The sequence below is a fragment of the Enoplosus armatus genome, chromosome 8, assembly GCF_043641665.1.
Source record: "Enoplosus armatus isolate fEnoArm2 chromosome 8, fEnoArm2.hap1, whole genome shotgun sequence".
NCBI lineage: Eukaryota > Metazoa > Chordata > Actinopteri > Centrarchiformes > Enoplosidae > Enoplosus > Enoplosus armatus.
This window is the reverse complement of record NC_092187.1, coordinates 16,576,642-16,596,208: the sequence shown is the minus strand read 5'-3', so window position 1 is coordinate 16,596,208 and position 19,567 is coordinate 16,576,642. Positions and strand designations below refer to the sequence as shown.

The 19,567-nt window shown below is 42.2% G+C and overlaps 4 protein-coding genes across 4 annotated transcripts; 2 read left to right on the top strand and 2 right to left on the bottom strand.

Moving 5' to 3' along the window:
- Positions 1-76: 76 nt before the first annotated feature.
- LOC139289318 (ceramide synthase 5-like) lies at positions 77-6,003 on the top strand. The gene is made up of 10 exons (XM_070910896.1): positions 77-252; positions 1,516-1,618; positions 1,793-1,923; positions 2,628-2,685; positions 2,840-2,890; positions 3,030-3,122; positions 3,654-3,782; positions 4,187-4,293; positions 4,453-4,609; positions 5,266-6,003. Exons 1-10 carry the CDS (start codon positions 77-79, stop codon positions 5,404-5,406), a joined length of 1,146 nt encoding a protein of 381 aa, XP_070766997.1. The 3' UTR covers positions 5,407-6,003.
- On the bottom strand, positions 5,764-9,830 carry LOC139289315 (NACHT, LRR and PYD domains-containing protein 12). The gene is made up of 9 exons (XM_070910894.1): positions 9,804-9,830; positions 8,014-9,616; positions 7,758-7,919; positions 7,482-7,655; positions 7,218-7,391; positions 6,911-7,084; positions 6,639-6,812; positions 6,385-6,552; positions 5,764-6,256 (listed from the first exon to the last, which is right to left on the bottom strand). Exons 2-9 carry the CDS (start codon positions 9,603-9,605, stop codon positions 6,187-6,189), a joined length of 2,688 nt encoding a protein of 895 aa, XP_070766995.1. The 5' UTR covers positions 9,606-9,616; positions 9,804-9,830; the 3' UTR covers positions 5,764-6,186.
- Positions 9,831-11,294: 1,464 nt separating this feature from the next.
- LOC139289316 (intermediate filament protein ON3-like) lies at positions 11,295-14,906 on the bottom strand. Its single transcript, XM_070910895.1, is given in 11 exon segments — positions 11,295-11,579; positions 11,691-11,737; positions 12,565-12,785; positions 13,009-13,134; positions 13,353-13,517; positions 13,645-13,740; positions 13,999-14,059; positions 14,193-14,401; positions 14,569-14,856; positions 14,858-14,881; positions 14,883-14,906. Coding segments are annotated over 11 exon segments (1,341 nt in total). The 3' UTR covers positions 11,295-11,499.
- A 1,093-nt stretch (positions 14,907-15,999) lies between these two features.
- Positions 16,000-19,473, top strand: LOC139288510 (deoxyribonuclease-1-like). Its single transcript, XM_070909816.1, has 9 exons — positions 16,000-16,136; positions 16,453-16,541; positions 16,637-16,723; positions 16,813-16,925; positions 17,209-17,321; positions 17,566-17,723; positions 17,851-17,947; positions 18,051-18,183; positions 19,162-19,473. Exons 1-9 carry the CDS (start codon positions 16,056-16,058, stop codon positions 19,281-19,283), a joined length of 993 nt encoding a protein of 330 aa, XP_070765917.1. The 5' UTR covers positions 16,000-16,055; the 3' UTR covers positions 19,284-19,473.
- Positions 19,474-19,567: the final 94 nt, after the last annotated feature.

Sequence of the window (19,567 nt, the reverse complement as noted above, 5' to 3'; positions counted from 1 at the left end):
CCAGATGTCCGACGAGTAGTTTTCGCCGGGTTTACTTTATTTGCTACTGTTGCTCTCGAATATTTTCTGTTCCCCGATGACTTCTTCTATCTCAGACTGGATTTGGAGTGAGAGATTTTGGCTTCCCGAAAATGTTACATGGGCGGACCTGGAGCGTCCACCACCTGGCATCGAGTATCCCCGAATGAGAGACATACTCTACGCCTTGCCTCTGGCAGTCGGAGTTTTTCTACTAAGACTGCTTTTTGAAAGGTAAACTGGACTCGTGTTTGTTGTTACTTTTAGTGAAGTTCCTCATTTGGGTGCCTACATCTGTGTGAGTGCACAGTTGAGGAGGGCTTCAGTCTTATGTGGCAACTGTTGTTCATAAAGGAGAAAAACTGGAAGCATTGCCACAAAAAACTGTACAAATGTTACTCCTGTAACAATATATGAGTCATTCTTTATGAAAGCAAACTATAAGGAAACTAGAGATAAGCAACCATCTGCAGGCTTATTGTGTGATCTGTTGCTGTCAACAAAGTTAGTTTGTAATGAAGTTAGGCAAATCTCTTTTAACGAATTCACTTTGATTCATAGATGGGACTCCCTCGGTTTCTGCCTCTTCCTGTGACATATAATTATAGTGTATTTCTCTGTTGCTTTTGCCTTACCCTCATATTTAACAGTGTTAGCATTCCTCTGAGGTGTTGACTCATGAAAATAATTCATCTGGCTTGACACACATTGTTATCTTGCTCAGCAATGACAGTTTATAGATAGATAACAGAAATGGCATACAGTTATCACACAGTCTTATGCGATCACTGGAAACTGGGCATTTTGTGCCAGGGTGAGGGGCTTTCAAAGCCAGTCTGTTCAGCATATATCATACACAGTAAATTCAGCTAAATTAGGGGTTACGCAAATGGCCCTAACTTCCTTAGGAGAGTAAAGTCACCAATGAGAGGGCGGGCCGAAGCCTGGTCTGTACTTCTATTCATTCAGGATTTTGCCATGTTGGGGAAACTATTCCAGATAAGTGGGGGGTGTTGTGAGATTGAGATGTAATAAATGGAGTTTCAGCATGAACACTGGTCAACTCAACCAGATGAACCAGATGATCTTGTGACACACATCAGTATTTTGGTTGGAGGCGGCCCTCCCATCTCTGTCTCCCACCCTCTCACATGATAGGTCATCACGCTCTGTTTAGACTAGGTGCTACATTCCCCAGGATTCCTTCTTGCGCTTTCCTGTGTCTCCCCTATGGGCTCTATTGTGCTCCCTTCCCCTCCCTCTTAGACACACACATGCATGTCAAACATTACTTTGTGGGAAAACTGCTGAATCTCCACAGTTTGTGTTAGTGAGGGAAGCCAATCTTAGCTTAAACAGTTCATCTGTTACAGCCTGTACAAAGTTCTCTCACTGACTCCCTTCCTTGTCTGAATGTTTCTCTTAATACCACACCATCTCTGTGTCCGCTCCCTGCCCCCACCTTCTCTTTTTTTGCCTCCATCTGTGTGTACACAGGCTAGTGGCCAAGCCCTGTGCCCACATACTTCAGATTCAGGCGGGAGAGCCTCGGCGAGCTCAGCCCAATGATGTCCTGGAGAGGATGTATCAGTCCAAAACGGTACATAAGGCCCATGTTTGTTCTGTAGTCCATTAAATATTCCTCTACACGCTGGAATACACCACCACAGACATAATGATATGTTTAGTAAATGCTTCATGTAGTGTGACAGCCATACCTAGTGGTATTGTGGCAAGCAAGTGATTTCTATTTGTCCTGTACTCTCCTCTTCAGTGTCCAGACACGAGGCAACTGGATGGACTCTCCAAGCAGATGGACTGGGATGTACGGAAAATACAGAGATGGTTTCGCATTCGTCGGAATCAAGACAGGCCCAGCACGCAGAAGAAGTTCTGCGAGAGCATGTAGGTTCCTACTAAACTGTTAATGAGTGGAGACTTATCTATATATATGTATATTTTCATTCATGTCTGTCAGTCAACTGAACTAACCATTGGAGTGATTGATATGAACTTTTGTACAGACATTCATGGTCCTCAGAGTATGAATCTGAATAACTTTGGCGATCCCCTGACTTTTTCCTTGAGCACCACTATGAGGTTGACATTTGTGGTTTTGACCGACAACTATTGGATGGATTGCCTTGAAATTCGGCTCACACATTCATGTCCTCCTCAGGATGAATTGTAATTATAATTGGTGATCCCTTAACTTTTCATCTAGTGCCATCATCAGGTCAAAACGTCTTTGTTTTATGACCAGATACTTACAACTCATGACATTCCCATCAGTCTAATTAGTGCTTATTAGCAAATGTTAGCATGCTAACATGCTACACTAAGATGGTGAACATGGTAAATGTTAGCATGCTAACACGCTACACTAAGATGGTGCACATGGTAAATGTTAGCATGCTAACATGCTACACTAAGATGGTGAAGATGTTGAATGTTAGTATTGTCATTGTGAGCATGCTAGCATGCTGACCTTAGCATGTAGCTCTAATCTAACTGCTGTGCCTAAGTACAGCCTCACCAAGGCGATAGCATGACTACAAACAAATGACATTGTTCTGTTTTCTCAATTCTACTCTTTTCTTTCACTTCAGGTGGCGATTTACATTTTACCTGGGGATTTTTATCTATGCCATTCGCCATCTGTGGGTGGTGAGTTGAATGAGTGAATGCAGAATACTGATACCGTTGCATTGAAGTGTTGCATAGCTTTAGCTTTCATTGAAAGGTGAATCCATTGTATGTTTTTGTTGATCTAATCAGACACAGGCATAATCGTATGCAAATGTTTTTCTGTTTCTGTCAGTCGCCTTGGATGTGGGATACCAGACAGTGTTGGTACAACTATCCTTTTCAGGTTAATATTTTTTTTATAAACTGCATAATCCTGATAGTCAGCTGCCTATATTATGACTCTGTGTTCAGCACGCTAATGTTGGTAGGCCAGTGGGGCTACATTTTTGTTAAAGGTGTTTTTGCTTCACTCCCTTCCAAAGCCTCTGAGTCCTGGACAGTTCAACTACTATGTAGCTGAGCTGGCTTTCTATTGGTCTCTGATGTTTTCCCAGTTCATAGACATTAAACGTAAGGTGAGTCAACAACGGCTTAACTAACACGATTGTGCTGCCTCTCGATAGCCCTCTTTAATAATTCATGCCTTTTTGTATCAGAACTGTTTTGCCAGCCTTTCATATTCACTTCATATCCATATCCGTTTTTTAATTTCTTTGGCGGTGTTTGTTTACAGGGTTAACTTTCACAGAATTTAATTTTACCGGCGTTTTAGAATTTGCCTATTAAGATGTGCTCTGGCAGAACAGGTTAGACAATGAAATGCTGCTACGCCACAAAGAATTACAATGCTTCTTATTTATAGCTTCACATTAGCCTGTCATCCCGGTATTTACACAAAGCCTTGCAGTTGGTGTTGTAACTGACAGTCTTTATGAATGTACAAAAGACGAGCAGTGAGGATTATTCAACCAGCAGCTTCATCTTTTAGCTGCAGGTGTTTTCCATACTTGTAAATCTGAGTGCAAGTAGCTTGAGCATCCTATTTACCACTTAACCCCCCTGTCTCTCTCTTTCTCTGTCATCTCTCCTCATTTAACTGATGACAGGATTTCATCATAATGCTTGTCCACCACCTGGCCACCATATTGCTCATCACATTCTCCTATGCCAACAACATGCTAAGAGCTGGCACTTTGGTCATGTGTGTGCACGATGCATCCGACATCTTCCTTGAGGTAAAGAACTCAGTGATTTTGTTTTCTGATAGCACCTGCTGCAAGAAGCAAACTCTGAGGGGGTTTGAGTCAGCAAAGCCGCATATTGTTTGGCAGAATGTAGGCAAACACAGCTGGGTACACGTGAGCATGGAAATGATACTGCTGGGCCGTGAGCTACTTGTACTACCTGTCTGACAGAAAAGAATCTCTTATTAGCATTTCAGTGAGAAGATGTCATTGAAACGTAGTGGTACAAGGTAGGTAGTAAAAGTAGTTGTAAGCTACTTGTACTACGTGTCTTACAGAAACATGTCTTATTAGCATTTCAATGACATGTCATTACTTGAACAACAGAGAATTACAACAGAGATACTAGTGTATTTTATTACTGTAAGTCATTAATGCCTTATTTATTCCCAAAGGCTGCCAAGCTGGCCAACTATGCCAAGTACCAGAAGCTATGTGATGGCCTGTTTGTGGTGTTCAGCATAAGCTTTTTCTTCACGCGACTTGTCATCTATCCTTTCTGGTGAGGCAAATGTGAGCTTATTTAAATATCAAATGATGTACTTTTGCCAACCTGTCATATGTTTAACTATTTTTACACTCTAAACGTGGCACTAAACATTGTAATAACAACACATTGAGCGCTCCAGTAACCTCTGTGTGTTTGTGTTATTTGTTGCAGGATTGTTAACAGTGTTCTGTTTGAGAGCTGGGAGATCGTCGGGCCATACCAGGCCTGGTGGCTACTCAATGGGTTGCTGTTGGTGCTGCAGGCTCTTCACATCATCTGGTTCTACCTCATCACTCGCATTGCTATCAAAGCCATATTCAAGGGAAAGGTTAGTCTGGCTGTCTGTTGTGCGTAGTACAATTTGTAGCCACGCTAGCGGTGTAGGTACATGGATGGCAATGGACGGTCAGTTCGTCCACCACTTTGGTCCAGACTGAAATATCTCTCCAACAACTGTTGGATGGATTGCCCATAGGATGACTCCTACTGACTTTGGTGATCCTCTGACGTTTCTGATTTGTTTATAAAACGTCTTGACAACCATTAGATGGATTTCCAGGGGATAAAGCCAGACTTTGTCCTCTAGCACCAGCAAGTTGAACTTATCATTCAATTTGGTACAGACATTCATGTTCCTCTTAGGGTAAAACTTTGGTGTTCCCCTGTCTTATTATCTAACCCATCAATCAATTGTAATTTGTCCAATATTTTTGCTTTATGACCAAATATCTGTAAAACTAATGACTCATCCTCAGCTGCGGTGCCAATTAGAAAATGTTAGCATGCTGACATGCTACACAAAGATGGTGACTGTGATAAACATTACCTGCATCGGGATGTTCAGCATCGTCACTGTGAGCATGTTAGCATGCTGACAGCCTCACAGAGCTGCTAGCGTGGCTGCACACCCTTAGTCTTAAGTGCTTTCCTCACTATTAGAGTTGTTAGTAAAACAGTCATTCCTATTTGTGTTTCACTTTGCAGGTGTCAAAAGACGACCGTAGTGACATCGAGAGCAGCTCCGACGAGGAGACGAGGAGACAGAGTAAAAATCCCAGTCAGACCCTAAAACCAAAGGACAGCAGTCACACTGGCAACCTTAATGGAGAAACTCACGACCACTGAGTACCATGAAGGGATATTTACTTCCAGTGTGGCTTTTATTCACCTCCTGCGTGCCTGTGTGACCCACCTTGTCACTTTACCCACCCCCCCCCCGCCCCCCGAAAAGATTTGCTTGTTCGAATGGAGAGAGGACTTGGGTACAGGGGAACTCCATGTGTGGAATAAAGACTTAGCACTGTCTTACTGAGTCAGGTTTACACTGTGTGAGGTTTACACCTGCTTTTTGCTTACAGGAGTAGACAGAGAAATGTGTGTGGTCTGTCTGCACCTCGCTGTATTTTTGTGTGTGTGAGTTCGAAATTGCAGCAAATGCGTAACAGTGCATGTCTACACTGCTACAGTCAAAACTCATTTTATACATGTAAATAAATTTTATTAGTGAAGTAGGTAATATATTTTACAGCTGTAAAACAAATCACTGCATCTGCCTTACTGAATATACTGCTTACTCTGTTGTAAGCTGAGAAATTCCAAATGGCAAATATCTCTCCTTAAAATGCCAAAGGTTTCTTAATAAAACATTATTGTATCAAATCCAGTGATGAATGTGCAGGATCTTTATTATGTTATGGATGGTGAACTTGACTGTATAATGAGTAGGGCTGCAACTGACCGATTATTTTCTCAGTTAATCGTTCAATCTGTAAAATGTCAGACAATAGTAAAAAGTTATTTTTCTGTTGAGCGACAAATGGATTCATCCACTAATAGTTTCAGCTGTAATAACAGCATGTATGTATATGTGATCCTCTAGCAGTCTGTTAGAGTAATCCGTCGTCCTCAGTATCTTATTTTATCACACTCGTACAGCATGTTAAAAACGTCTCCACTGAAGTTGTTGTACTTCAGGCTGAAAGAGTTGGAGACAAAAGCAGTCGTTAGATGCTAGTTTAAAACATTTGCTTGTGCTGAGAAACTTCATGTAAAGTGCGCCGGCTCCAGATGGTTTATAATTAACTGAAGTGAATCGGGGCTTACTTCATCTCCTGCACGTTGTGGCTGTCCTGCATGACTTGGATGAGGGCTGGGACAGAAGCATTACTCAGTGAGTTGTTTCTCAGTTCCAGGCTCTTCAAAGTCTTACTGGCTCTTATGGCGGCACACAAGTCCTCAACACAGGCATCCGTTAAACCGGTCATTTCAACGCTGAGATAAGAGAGGCAGACAAATTTGAATGTAGTGCACACCACGATGTGATTAGAAAACAAAATGGTATGAAGGAGAGAACTTACTCCAGCTCCTCCAACAGGCAGCTTGGATGTGCAACAGCATCCCAAATATGTTTAACCCCTTGGTCTCCCACGTCATTCATACCTACAGTCAGACACTTAAGCTGAGAAGTCCCACTTCTCAGCACTGAACCCAGTTCCTTGAAGACCGACTGGGTTAACTCGCATCGCTTCAGCCTGCAGGGTGCAGCAGAATATACAATCATCTGAACTTCATCAAATATTTGCGAAAGGTGGTACTTTATCACTGAAAAGACAAAAAAGAGTGACGTTACCCAAGTTTTTGTATTTGACATCCAGGTCGACTGAGGGCTTGGCAGAGCAGCAGTGCCCCCTCCTGGCCCACATCATTCACTGACAGGTCCAGCTCTGACAGAGAGCAGTGCTCTGACATCAAGGCCTCCATCAAATGAGGACAGCACGCACCCGTCAGCTCGCAATCAAAGAAACTATAAGAAAAGATACGCAAAAGACCACCAGTGGCAGACAAATATGAATGTAAAGGTATGATTTATCACACACGAGGTGCGTCTTTTCCACATGTTCTTACCACTTTTACGAGTCAGGCAGGACACGACTTACTTGAGGCTCTGCAGTTTACAAAGTGGGTGTTGCAGGGATTTGCACAAAGCCTCCACTCCACTGTGACCAATCGTGTTTTGTGTCAGGTTCAATTTCCTCAACTCTGATTGGCCAGAACACAAAGCTGCTGATAAAGCCTCCATGGATGCCGCAGTCAACTCGCCGTTTTGTAGCCTTTTAATAAACAAAATAAGGTAATTTTTCAAACCTGAGAGTCAACTAAATAGGCAGCTTTAAGAAAATACAATACTACCCAGTACATACTGGAGCTCCTGTAGTTTGCAGTGAGGACTATGCAGTGCTTTGCACAGTTTCGTGAAGCCCTGGTCCCCGATCTGATTACACCTCATGTCTAACGCACACAGCTGAGAGGTGGCAGAGGTCAGGACAGACACCAGATCTTCACAGCTTGCCCCTGTCAGTCTGCATACTACAAGTCTAGGTAAATCAAAAGCAAAATATCAAGGGCTTACTACCTGAACTGGGTGATTTCTGTCCGTTAACATAACATTTTAAAAGAATGCCTTGAGATAATCTTACTTTAATATTTGCAGCTTGCAGTCTCTTAGTCCAGCACAGAGGATTTTTAACTTTTCATCTCCGAGGCGGGTGTAAGCGAGATCCAGCTCCTTGGTGCGTCCTCTGCTGAGAGCTGAGGCCACATGATGGACAGCCCCTGTACTCAAGGAGCTGTCTAACAAGCTGGTGGACACAACAGAGCGATCATACATATGACGGCATACTGAACACACAAAATGAATGATGCCTGGACACATGAATATTTACCACGACTTACATTATCTTATGTGACAAGCTCATAGTTGGAGCCAGAATCTCTGCTTTCTCCTCCGTCAAATTCTTTGTACGATACAGATTCAACTGCTCCATCTCTCCGAGGCACGTGACAACATAATTCAGAGCGACACAGTCCTGGAGGCTCAGGTCTCCATAGCTGATGCCTATCCGTGCTGAGGGGGTGACGATGTCCTTCACCAAACTCTCATTTTGAGCTTGATGAAGCAGACGGAAGCAGTGGTGGTGCCTGTCTTTGTAGCATTCTTTCAGTGTCTTCTCGGAGCTGCTTTTAAACCAGCATTTGAAGTCCGCGATCCGATCAGGGTTCAACTCCCCCAGCAGGGTCTCCAGTGGTCTGCGCTGAATTGGCTCAGAGAGCCCTGACAAGAAGAGATCTAGAAACTTTGAACGGCCTTCGTGCTTTTCCAACATCTTCTCCACACCATCAGGTGCCAACTTGTCCAGAAAGAAAGACACGGCCAAGAGGAACTCCTGCATCAGCTGGGAGTGGAAGGAGAAGACATGTCTGTCTGACTGGTCACCATCTACATGCAAGAAAACACCAACTGAGGTGAGAAACCGTTGAAAACCAAAGGAATCCATTTCCTCTTTGGTACAGCTCGAATGCTGGTCAAGGGAGCAGTGAGATGCCATCTTGCCGAGGGCCAACACTAGTTCTCTGCTGCCGGCCTCATCCAGCGAGAGCGTCAGCATCAGGTGGACCAGGATGTCTAAATACAGCTGAGATAACGTCTCAGAAAGTTTTGTTCCAGCATCCATCTGAGACCTGTACATAGAACAGATTGTCCAACAAAATCTTGGGGAGGTACAGATATCATAAAAGCCTAGAGTCCTTTCCATGTGCGTTAGTGCTTTGTTGGCAGCAGCTGGGTCAGTAAAGAACCCATTAAAGTAGCCCTCTCTTTGTGGCTTCAGAAACCCCAACACCTCCACCCGGGTGCCACTCAGGAACGTCAGACTTCCTGTCTGCCTGATTGCCACCAGGAAGGCAGCTCCCTTCAGCAGCGATCCTTGAAGCAAGCTGGCCACTAAACAGAACACTGAGGCTGCCTGGCTGGGATCAAAGCAGAGGGTGTGGACGGAGGGGTCCAGGCTGTGTTTGTACCGATCCAGATCATCAAAAACAAACAACACATTCTCTGGTTTCTGCAGAACCAGGTGCATGGACTCAGGAGGGATGAGACCGTGATGGTGTAGCATCAACGTCTCCAAGGAGAGCGTCCCATTAAGAGAATTTAACTCCCTGCACCGGAAATGGAAAACATAAGAAATGTTTTGAAGGTGTTCTCCTTTTGCCCAGTCCACAACTAGCTTCTCCAAAGCAGTGGTCTTGCCTGATCCTTCAGGACCGACCAGTATCACAGTTTTGATTTCACCAGACAGAGCAGCATGGATGGCACAATCAAGGGACGGCGCGTTGTCTTCCACATTTCTGTCTGTCACCAGGGCTTCAGAAGTCAGCGGGGATATGTACTTATTGTTGTTTATCACACTGCCAGGCAGTTCTCCAACAAGAAGTGTCGACATGTCATCTAACTTCAGGATGTGAGTCAGCACAGTGTCTTTGTCCATTGGGTAAATCACTGTTGTGGGAATACGTAAAATATAATTAACTTTCAGCATGACAGTCTGCAGGCAACATGTCATTCATGTCTGCAAATAAATTACAGTGTAATGAACTGTATTTCGGCTGTCTACCCACATGTTTTACAGTAGCAGTACAATGCACGTTGTAATTTTTCAAAACGCGGAAGTGGAAAGTACAGTTACCTTGGACGCAGTCATGTTGGATAACAAAGTAAATGAGACAAAATGTCGTAAAGCGAAAAAACTTCAGAAAGCAGACAGACCTCTGATTTAATGGTGGGGTTACGCCTACAGAGAGAATGCAGCAGCACACGAGCTACCTACCAATTAAACCGCGAGCAGGTCAAAACAGGAAGTAAGATGTGATTTTCAGCCCTGCGCGCTGCCTTATAGACGATACTAACAAAAGAGTCAGTTTGGATATGTCCGTCCAGCAATAACACGTTTTAATATGCTCCTAAATTAAGTTATTGAAAATAACTGAGTATATTTACCCAAGTACTATACTTGATTACTTATTAGTAATTCTATGCTGCTCCACTACATTTTAGAGGAGAATATTGTACTTTTTACTCCACTGCATTTATTTGACAAAAATTTGACATTTATTTTGAAAAAAATAGAATTATGATGTATTATGATAGATGAAGCTACCCAGCAGTATATAAAATATTTCAAATCAACCCCACCTTTGCCAGCTACAATATTAAAGTGATGCTTAGATATTAATGCATCAAAAAATTCAGCAGTTTGCTTGTTAATGTGCGTTTCTGTATAATTTTCTTTGTGTATTTGTTCTTGTATTTCTTGTGTATTCTGTAATCTAATCACTCTCCAATAATATACAAGGTCCATCCTGCATCATGAGTACTTTTACTTGTGGTACAAGAAGTATATTTTGATGCTAATAGGAGCCATTTTTCTACACTTTGTGTTTACTTTAAGTACATTTAGCTGATAATATTTATGTGCCTTTACCTAAGTAACATTTTGAATGCAGGAATTTCACTTGTAACAGAGTATTTCTACATTGTGGTATTGCTACGTCAACTTAAGTAAAAGATCTGAGTACTTGTAATAAAATAACACACATCGCCCCCAAAATAACGCCCCCCTAATTTCCATGAGTTAGCATATAGGAAGTTCAAGTCACTAAACCTTCTCTGTAAAACTTGATCTCTTCTTGTTGGAGGTCAAATACATCTGCTCCAGGGTTAAAGTGAGCTGTAGTTTCTCTTAACAAGCACTGGTCAGCTGTGGTCTGCATTGGAATTACATTATATAAAGTCTGTACATCTTAACATCACCGCAGCAAGATGAGAAGAAACCACTGGAGGTCAGCAAAGACAAGATTTTCAGGGGGCATTAAGTTACTATTTAAAGATCCCCTCCAGACACATGAAATATTTGGAATAATAATTTGTGTTTCCACAAAAAGTTCAATTACCTACTTAAAAGGTCTGCTGTACACAAGATGTCTCCTATTTCAATGTAAAGTCCATTCTTAGTGTTGGATATATAGGTGACTCCAGAAAACCATTATTACCCATTACTGACTCAATGGGTTCACATCAGCAGCTGTTGCTGAAGTTTGCAGCATGTTTTGACGAGGATGTAAAGAGGAGACTGAATTCCATGTCTATTTAATTGTTACCCAAGAAATAGGAATACAAATGATCATTCGGCAGAGTACATCTTTATTTTAAACACAGAAAGTGGTAATTAATGTGACATCAAACACAAGGAGAAATAAAACACACATTTGGCTCATTGGTGCAGTTGGCTCATTGTAGGTTACAAAAATAAGAATGTAAAGGTTAGAGTTAAATGGCCATAGTGATTGAGCAGGTTAGGGCACTGCAGTGTGTTTTGTTCTGATTTAGTTGTATGAAATATCATGGGTCTCCACTGTCTTGATGAGAACTGCACCTGACCTTCGCGGCTGGATAACGGGGACGGCTGTTGAGAAGAGGACAGTATAAAAATCACACACACACACGCTGCAGGCTATCACAACAATCCTAATGCCAGTGGTAATAATGGTGTTATTTTTGGCTGAAAAATACTTACATTTGTTGGGCACTGTTTGGATGTTGACAATAGATTCCTGTCCAATTCTGTCAGAGAGAAAGCAGGAAATATACTGTAAGCACTGATGTACTGACAAAGTAAAAGGTTGTTAAAAGTCAAAGTCTGTTGTGGTAGAAGTCTGTTTGTTTTTGAGTGTGGAATGAGATCATTGTCGCCCCTTGTGGCCACGGAGGGTAGAACACACACAACAACTGCGGCTCTTGCCAACCGTTACGTACCAGTGGGTGCTTTCCCCCGTCGGCCTCAGGGGGCAGTACTGAGCCCATTACAATAAGGCGAAGAAGACGCCGCACTAGAAATCTTATTTAAAGATGCGACACAAAGGTTAGATGTTTGCTTTATTGGAAGTGCTTTCAAACTGAATTTTTCGGTTTTACAAGAAAAAAGACTTCAAGGATGAAGACTAAGTGGTTGGTTTGGTAAAAGTACGTCTGATTAACTGCCCCAACTCCGTTAAAAGCCGCTTCCCTCAGCTTTTCTAAGCAACCATCGAGGCCACAATAGCTGCTACTAGCATAAAACACACTCACTCTGACCGAACTGTCGGTGGTCGAGTTGCATTGTGGGCAATGTAGGCACCAGGTTTTGACAAATAAGAAGACATTGTGGAATATAGAAGACCTCTAGTTCTGCCGCCTTCATTTTTAAACTGTTACATCGTGAATCCGAGAATGTTATATGAAAGCAATGCTGGAGAACCATTTTAAGCTGTGACCCCAAATTGATGATCATCATGAGGGAAAATAAATGTAGTTTTATATTATTCTTTCCATAAAAGCCTAAATAAAGCCTGTAATCAGTGAGTCATTGTGCTATGAGACACGCACAGCTGAGATCTGCCAAAACAACTCACCTCTCCTCCTCTCCTTCCAGCAGTTTGCTGTAAGTGGAGATCTCTATGTCCAGGGCCAGCTTGACATTCATGAGCTCCTGGTACTCCTTGAGCTGCCGAGCCATGTCCTGCTTGGCCCTCTGCAGAGCCAACTCCAGGTCCCTGATGCGAACCTTGGCATCCTGCACGGCCCCGTCCCCACGCTGCTCCGCTTCGGCTACCTGGCCCTCAAGGTTGGTACGCTGAAAAAGGTATGAGGGATAGATGGTGTAAGCATTCAATGAGATCTGAGCATGTCAATCCAACCTTTTTGTCATGTTTGCACCTGATACTGATTTGTAGCACCTATCAGCAAATAAAACCTAAGGCTCATAGCATGCATTATCCAACATATTCAAAGACCATACAACAAGTTCAGTTACCTTTTACTTTTAAACTATCAGGCACTGTAAACCTTTCCCTCACCTGTGCCTTTACAGCCTGGATCTCATTCTGCAGGCGGTTTATCATTCGCTTGAGCTCAGATATTTCCCCCTTGGTGCTGCGCAGCTCATTGCCATACTGGTCGGCCTCAGCAGCCATCTGGTCGAACTGGTGCCGGCATGGAAAAACAAGGGAGATAAGTAATTATCAGGTTTGACAAGGGTGGCAGGGGTGTTATAGTAGATTTATGAGCTTTAGTTAGCTGTTGACCCCTTTCATATTTCTAGTTTTAAAGAGAAACATGTTTTACTACACATTTTATTACATAAACAGCAACATGTACTCATTCATATGAGATCTAGGATCATGTATTTTCTATTCTTCACCTTGTTCTTGTGCCAGCTTTCAGCTTCTTCGCGGCTGCGGCCAGCGATGTCCTCATACTGAGCCTTAACCTCAGACACAATCTGATCCATGTTCAGGCCACGGGAGTTGTCCATCTGCACCACGACAGAGGTCTCCTTCAGGCTCTCCTGTAGCTCACGCAGCTCCTTTTTTTTATAAAACAATACAAACAGCAACAGTAAGAAGACAACCCTAAGTGACATACTATATATATAATCTTTCATTTAATATTTTTGAAATTCTGCCAAAGATTTTCAGTGAATGGTTATGTACCGCATCATACAGAGCCTTGAGGAAGTTGAACTCGTCACTGATAACAGACACCTTGTCATCTAGATCCACCTTGGACAGATAGCCTGCGTCCACATCCTGCAGGAAGTAAGTAAAACAAAAAAAAAAAAACTTTTCTCAATGCTTCATCTTTTGCATTTCACCGTACAGAACAGATAAAACAGTTCTGTAGCCCAACAAAGAAAATTGCTTATAAAACTGTGAATGTAATTAAGAGTTAACACAAATGGTTCAGTGCTCAATCTGGTTTAATGAGTTGTGAGAAAACATACCATTCATCAGTGTTATACACAAGTATCAAGTATCTATTATAGCCATCAGGACTGCACACTGTACCTTTTTGAGCATGACAAACTCATTCTCTGCATCGTTCCTCTGGTTGATCTCATGCTCATACCTGAAATAGCCCACAAATGTCAGATTACTCGCGCAGATCTTATCAGTAATAACTTTGTTATCACATGCTGAAAACTCCCCTCAAGTTCACAGACTTGACAGTGGCTCAATCTCTTTCACAAAAAATGTCTTACTTTGTCTTGTAGTCGTCCACATGTTTGTGCAGGACATTGTTCTCCATGTCGAGTCTGTGTTTGTCATTGCTGACAAACTCCAGCTGTCTTTGCAGGTTGGCAATGTACGACTTCAGCATGGTCTCAATGTCAGAGGAGGCGGCAGTCTGTCCTTGCAGCAGCTTCCACTTGGTCTCCAGTACTTTGTTCTGCTGTTCCAGGTGTCTTACCTGCGGCACAAGGAGGACATACCAACCAAATCAAACACATTCTAAAATCTTTCATTGAGCTCGTGTAAGTCATTTAAACATCAGTTCAAAGACCAATAATAGTATCTAGATGGATTATCAAAATTATTTAAATCATCAGCGAGAGTTTTAGTGAAATTTCCTCTTACCTTATCAATGAATGAGACAAAACGGTTGTTGAGACTCTTGATCTGCTCTTTCTCCTGGGTGCGAACAGCTTGGACTGTGGGGTCGATGTCTATCTTCAGCGGGGTGAGCAGGCTCTTGTTGACGGTCACGGCTGTAATTGGGGCCGACTGGATAGCCCCAGAGCTGATCTTGGGGATGGCGTAGGATCCCATGGACATGCTACTGAAGCCCCCTGAGGACACGCGTAGTCCTGGACGGCTGCTGCGTTTGCTCCTGAGACTCATGGTAGTGCTGTGTGTAGATGTCACTGCTGGAGAGGATGGAGAGGTCGGGGCGCTGGTTGAGCTCTGTTGTGCATCTCACTATCTTTTGAGTGGCAACTTTATAGACAGGTCTGGGTGTGGCGTGATAGTGAAGTTATGTGGCTCCCCAATGTGGGTAAACCAGTCTGACGCATGCCACCTGTTCTCCCACCTACCCCCAGTGAAAAAGTTGAATTGTTTCCGTTGTTACACTGGAATTCAGGCCTGCTCTGCGGCTTCAGGTGTGCTACAGTTGAGCAATGCATTTAAAGTGTTTTCTAGAGGTAAGCTCTGGGGTCTGTCCAAAATTAGAAAGAAAACTCTTTACTCTTTAAGTACTGTGATCGAAGAAGTCATCAAGAGCCAAAACTTTTACTGATAATAAATGAAAGCATGTGTGGAATCAGAGTAATATTTATGTTGCCTTTTTGCCCCAATGAGATGTCAGTGTAGTGCTCAGTGGTGCTGCAGGAGCGGTGGAGGAAGCAAGGATTCAAGGGTTCCTTCAATGGTCATTTTACAACACAAGGTTGTATCACGAAATTTAGGTTTGTTGTCCCTTTTATGCGAAAAGAAACTATTCATTTTGATGGAGTGAGGGGGAGGAAGTTAAAAGTCTCACAGTCTGGGGAAAGAAGCTGCTCTGGATCCTGGTGGTACATCACCAGATAGAAAATCCATGAAAAATCCATGAAAAATTAAGGCCACAAAAGGTGTCAATAATATACTGTAGACGACATGTACATTACCTAGAAAATGTGCCCAAATATTATAAAACCATGTAAGATATACTTGTTTCGGGAAGAATATTTTAACATTTGTGAAATGTGTTTTTGGGTTTCAACCTTTTCCTGCTTCACAACAGTTAGAGATCACAGAGAAAAGTAGTTGAATCAAATGTAGGAATTGCTGCTACGGGTGTAACGTTATACTTTTGCTACATTTGCTTCAACTTTCTGTTAAATGTTATGTCGTTAACCACCAGTGACAGCCTGGTGGTTAATGACATAACTGGGCTGTCTTTGCTTTCTTTTCAAACTCTCCCTCTTTTGTTGGGTGACAGTCCAATCATTGCCTTCTTTTAAAAAAACAACTACAGAGAAACAAGTCTCTCGTACAACCAGGTTTATTCTGGAGGTTTGTCATGGCCGTGTGCCACTGAAGCTGCGCCATCTCTGTCTCTGATAGCTGCTCTCTTGTCAGATATGAAGATTGCTTCGTTCAACGTGCAGAGGTTTGGACTGACGAAGGCCTCAGATCCAGATGTCCTGTCAAGTCTGGTTAAGGTAAGACACGTCTCATTGGCATTGTTGAGGCCCAGTAAAAGCATCAGGTGTTTGATTGCAGCAAAGCTATTACACAGTAAAAGGTCGGTGACGATGATAAGGGTTCAGTCTTGGGAATGCATGGTTTGTGTCACTCGTGATTTTTGGGAAGCAGCCAAGGACTGATATGAGGAGCAAGAAATGAGTGGGAAAGTGTGAAAATGATTCCTGACACAAGTTCAAATGTAATAATAAAAGATAATACCCCAAATGCTAAAATGTGTCCTTTCTTTCCTCTAAACTTCACACTTTACTGAGAGCTTTTATCTTTTTCTAGATTGTGTCTCGATACGACATCATAGTGATTCTGGAGGTGGTGGATGTGAGCGGAGCTTCTGTTAAAGTCTTCTTGAAAGAACTGAACAGGTGAGTTTTGTTTTTTTCAATTTCTGAATGAAGCAAAGATCGTTGTTTTTCCACTATGGTGTGTGCTTACTTTTACTATACTATGCTGTGTCAAGAGTCAACACAACCCACCACTACGCTCTGCAGATCAGTAGCCGCCTGGGAAGGAACAGATACAAGGAACAGTTTTTGTTTCTATACAGGTAAGATCAAATCACATCAGCAGACTGTAATATTATTGTTATGTAACCATCCAACAGCTGCACTAAAAGCCTTTTTTCCCTGCTGGAAGGGATGATGTGGTGGACCTGATTGACTGCTATCAATATGAAGACAACCAGGTGAACGACATGGATGCTTTCGCAAGAGAGCCGTATATTCTCCACTTCAAACCACACAACACAGGTCAGCCTCTGCACTTAACTGGAGCTCAGGGAATAACAGGGAGTTATGGATATCAGTGGGTTTGATTCTTAGCCAGTTGCTTCAGGTGTCTGTGGTATTTCTGAGTCACATCTATATTTGGGCCTGTTTGTTTTTTCAAGGTGAGGAGCAAGAGGGCAGGTTTATCAAGTTCAATCAGTCAGCGTCTTCTGTGTGCAACCACACACTACAAGATACTGTATGTCACGATGGGGCACGTTGGGATTGGAGCATTTGTAGTTTACAGGCCTGTTTTTGGTCGCAGTGCTGAAGGATATAGTGCTGATCCCGGTCCACACCAAACCATGGGACTCGGAGAAAGAGCTGGACGAGCTGTATGAGGTCTTCCTGGTGGTCAAAGACAAATGGAAAACGGATGTGAGTATATCCTGTTGCAGTATTTTAGTGTCATGGTTTCACCTGAAAGTAGACACATTATGACTATATTTATAACCACACATACTTCTATTTTAAACTCCCATATCAGAGGAATCACGCCAGTTATACAGCCTATACATTATCATTAAACAATGTTGTAAATTGTCTCTTTATGGGATTTTACTTATATGGGATATGGGAACTTTTATTCATTCTAAAATGGCCATTTCTTGATTTTCTCTAGAACATAATGATCTTGGGGGATTTCAATGCAGATGGTGTGTATGTCACACGTAAGGAAATGAAGGAGATCCGCATTCGCAGCGACAAGAATTTCCACTGGCTTATTGGTGATGACGTGGACACCACTGCAAATACATCAAATGAACACACTTACGACCGGCACGTGTACATTAATAAACTCCATTCATGCATTGCATTGTGGCAGGATTATTTTTGTCAGGATGAAACTGTACATATTATCATTATATGTTAATTAATAGAATTAATTTATATATTTCTCTCACAGGATTGTTGTGTATGGAGAAGATATGCTGGCAGCCATTGTGCCAAACTCAGCTAAGCCATTCAACTTCCACAAAGAGTTTTCCATGACCGAAGAAATGGTGAGTTGTCCCCTTATAACCAACATGTCATGCACTTGTTTAGCTTTTTCACTGTCCAGTTTTGTGGGAATATTCCTCATTCAGTGCATGCGTCCTCCGGCAGGCCCTGAGAGTGAGCGACCACTACCCTGTTGAGGTTGAGTTATGTAGTGCTCCTCCTTTCTGGATGACAAAGAGCTACCAAAGATGTGACATTGTTGATACCCAGCCAGCATCAGCTCACAGAGCTGGCACAGGTAAGGAGCAAAACTAGTAATTTACTCTAGCCTGTTACTGATGGACATGGAGTGAAGTATTTGAGACAAAAGCTATCCTACCTGTGCTTTCTTTTGTCATTTACAGTACAGTGTTGCCTGTGTGAAAGGCAGGGGTGCAAATAATGAGAGGGAATGCTTGGAATTTGGGTGTGTTTCTTGTAAATCAAATGTACAGCTCAACTTGACTGTTTTACTTATGAAAAGCCCCATCTTTAAAAAGCACATGCTTTAAACTTGGAACTTTCCACTTTTGTGATTGACCAATGCTACCTTTGTGGTGATAATAACTCAGTTTTGCATTATGGAGTGTAAAGTTTATGTTTTTAGGTTAGGTTGTATAGAAATCTCATAATCTCTAAATGAATGGATCCTGCTAACAAGTATTGTCTGTGTGTCCAAAGCCTGATATAACTTGTTTCTTTGTGCCATAGACCTCTGTGTTGTCTAAAAACTATTAAAAAACTCATTGTAGTTAGTGTAAGTCAATCTCACATACACAGTCATGCTCCTGTTTTTAAAGATTTATATCTTCAGTAGGAGTGGTGTTTTCACAGGATTAGTTGACAATAACAACAGAATATCATCAGCCTTTAAGATAGAAGCTCAGTCTGCTGACACAAGTTGAAAGTTTCTCCTCTGTACTGCCGTGACTTTTTAAAATGATACCAGATTTCAAACCCAAACATTGAGGTACTAATGCTCAACATTTGCCAGACCACAGCATGATGGATGACCTTACTGCTAACTATTAACGAAAAAAAAAGTAACATGCCACAAATCTGGTCATCATGGTGCGTTTTCTCCCCTTTAGAAGTTGAATAAAAAAATACACATATTTGAGTAGAGAATTATTTCCATACTTTAACATGTATTGCATACCATGTTTGTTAAACTACTAATTATATGTGTGTGTGCGTGTGTGTGTGTGTGTGTGTGTGTGTGTGTTTCTAATCGCAGAGAGTTTGCAGGTTGATGTGTTGAAACTGCAGAAGGAAAACCTCCTGCTGGAGCGAGAAAAACTTCAACTTCAGATCTCCTTATTAAAACAGCGTCTTGCCTCACTCCAACTGAGAGAATGACTTGAAGATCTCAAACACTACTGGTTTGCGAAGCCGTTTTATTTTTTCATTTCATCATCATTTGTGTAATTCAGAATTTATATTGCATAAATAAATTAATGATGGTTTCATACACCCATGTTGCCTTTAATTGTTATTTCATGAGTTAAATAGCAATATGAAACAGCATTGTGGCATGTATATAAGGATTTGTCTGGCTCCAGTGAGAGGAACAAGCCGGGGGAGAGTTTGGCTGGTCTATTGGTCAAACGGTGGAATGAAACAGCGTATTATTCTGAGATCTG

What these genes read in the sequence shown, in the direction of transcription:
- LOC139289318 (XM_070910896.1), top strand. Translation starts at nt 77, where the DNA reads ATGACTTCTTCTATCTCAGACTGGATTTGGAGTGAGAGATTTTGGCTT. An exon ending in CTAAGACTGCTTTTTGAAAG is followed by an intron (nt 253 to 1,515) that starts GTAAACTGGACT and finishes GTGTGTACACAG; the next exon opens with GCTAGTGGCCAAGCCCTGTG. An exon ending in GGTACAACTATCCTTTTCAG is followed by an intron (nt 2,891 to 3,029) that starts GTTAATATTTTT and finishes TCCCTTCCAAAG; the next exon opens with CCTCTGAGTCCTGGACAGTT.
- LOC139289315 (XM_070910894.1), bottom strand. Translation starts at nt 9,605, where the DNA reads ATGGACAAAGACACTGTGCTGACTCACATCCTGAAGTTAGATGACATG. An exon ending in AGCTTGTCACATAAGATAAT is followed by an intron (nt 7,920 to 8,013) that starts GTAAGTCGTGGT and finishes TGTGTCCACCAG; the next exon opens with CTTGTTAGACAGCTCCTTGA. An exon ending in TGCCTGTTGGAGGAGCTGGA is followed by an intron (nt 6,553 to 6,638) that starts GTAAGTTCTCTC and finishes CTCTTATCTCAG; the next exon opens with CGTTGAAATGACCGGTTTAA.
- LOC139288510 (XM_070909816.1), top strand. Translation starts at nt 16,056, where the DNA reads ATGAAGATTGCTTCGTTCAACGTGCAGAGGTTTGGACTGACGAAGGCC. An exon ending in TCCTGTCAAGTCTGGTTAAG is followed by an intron (nt 16,137 to 16,452) that starts GTAAGACACGTC and finishes ATCTTTTTCTAG; the next exon opens with ATTGTGTCTCGATACGACAT. An exon ending in CTTCAAACCACACAACACAG is followed by an intron (nt 16,926 to 17,208) that starts GTCAGCCTCTGC and finishes TTTTGGTCGCAG; the next exon opens with TGCTGAAGGATATAGTGCTG.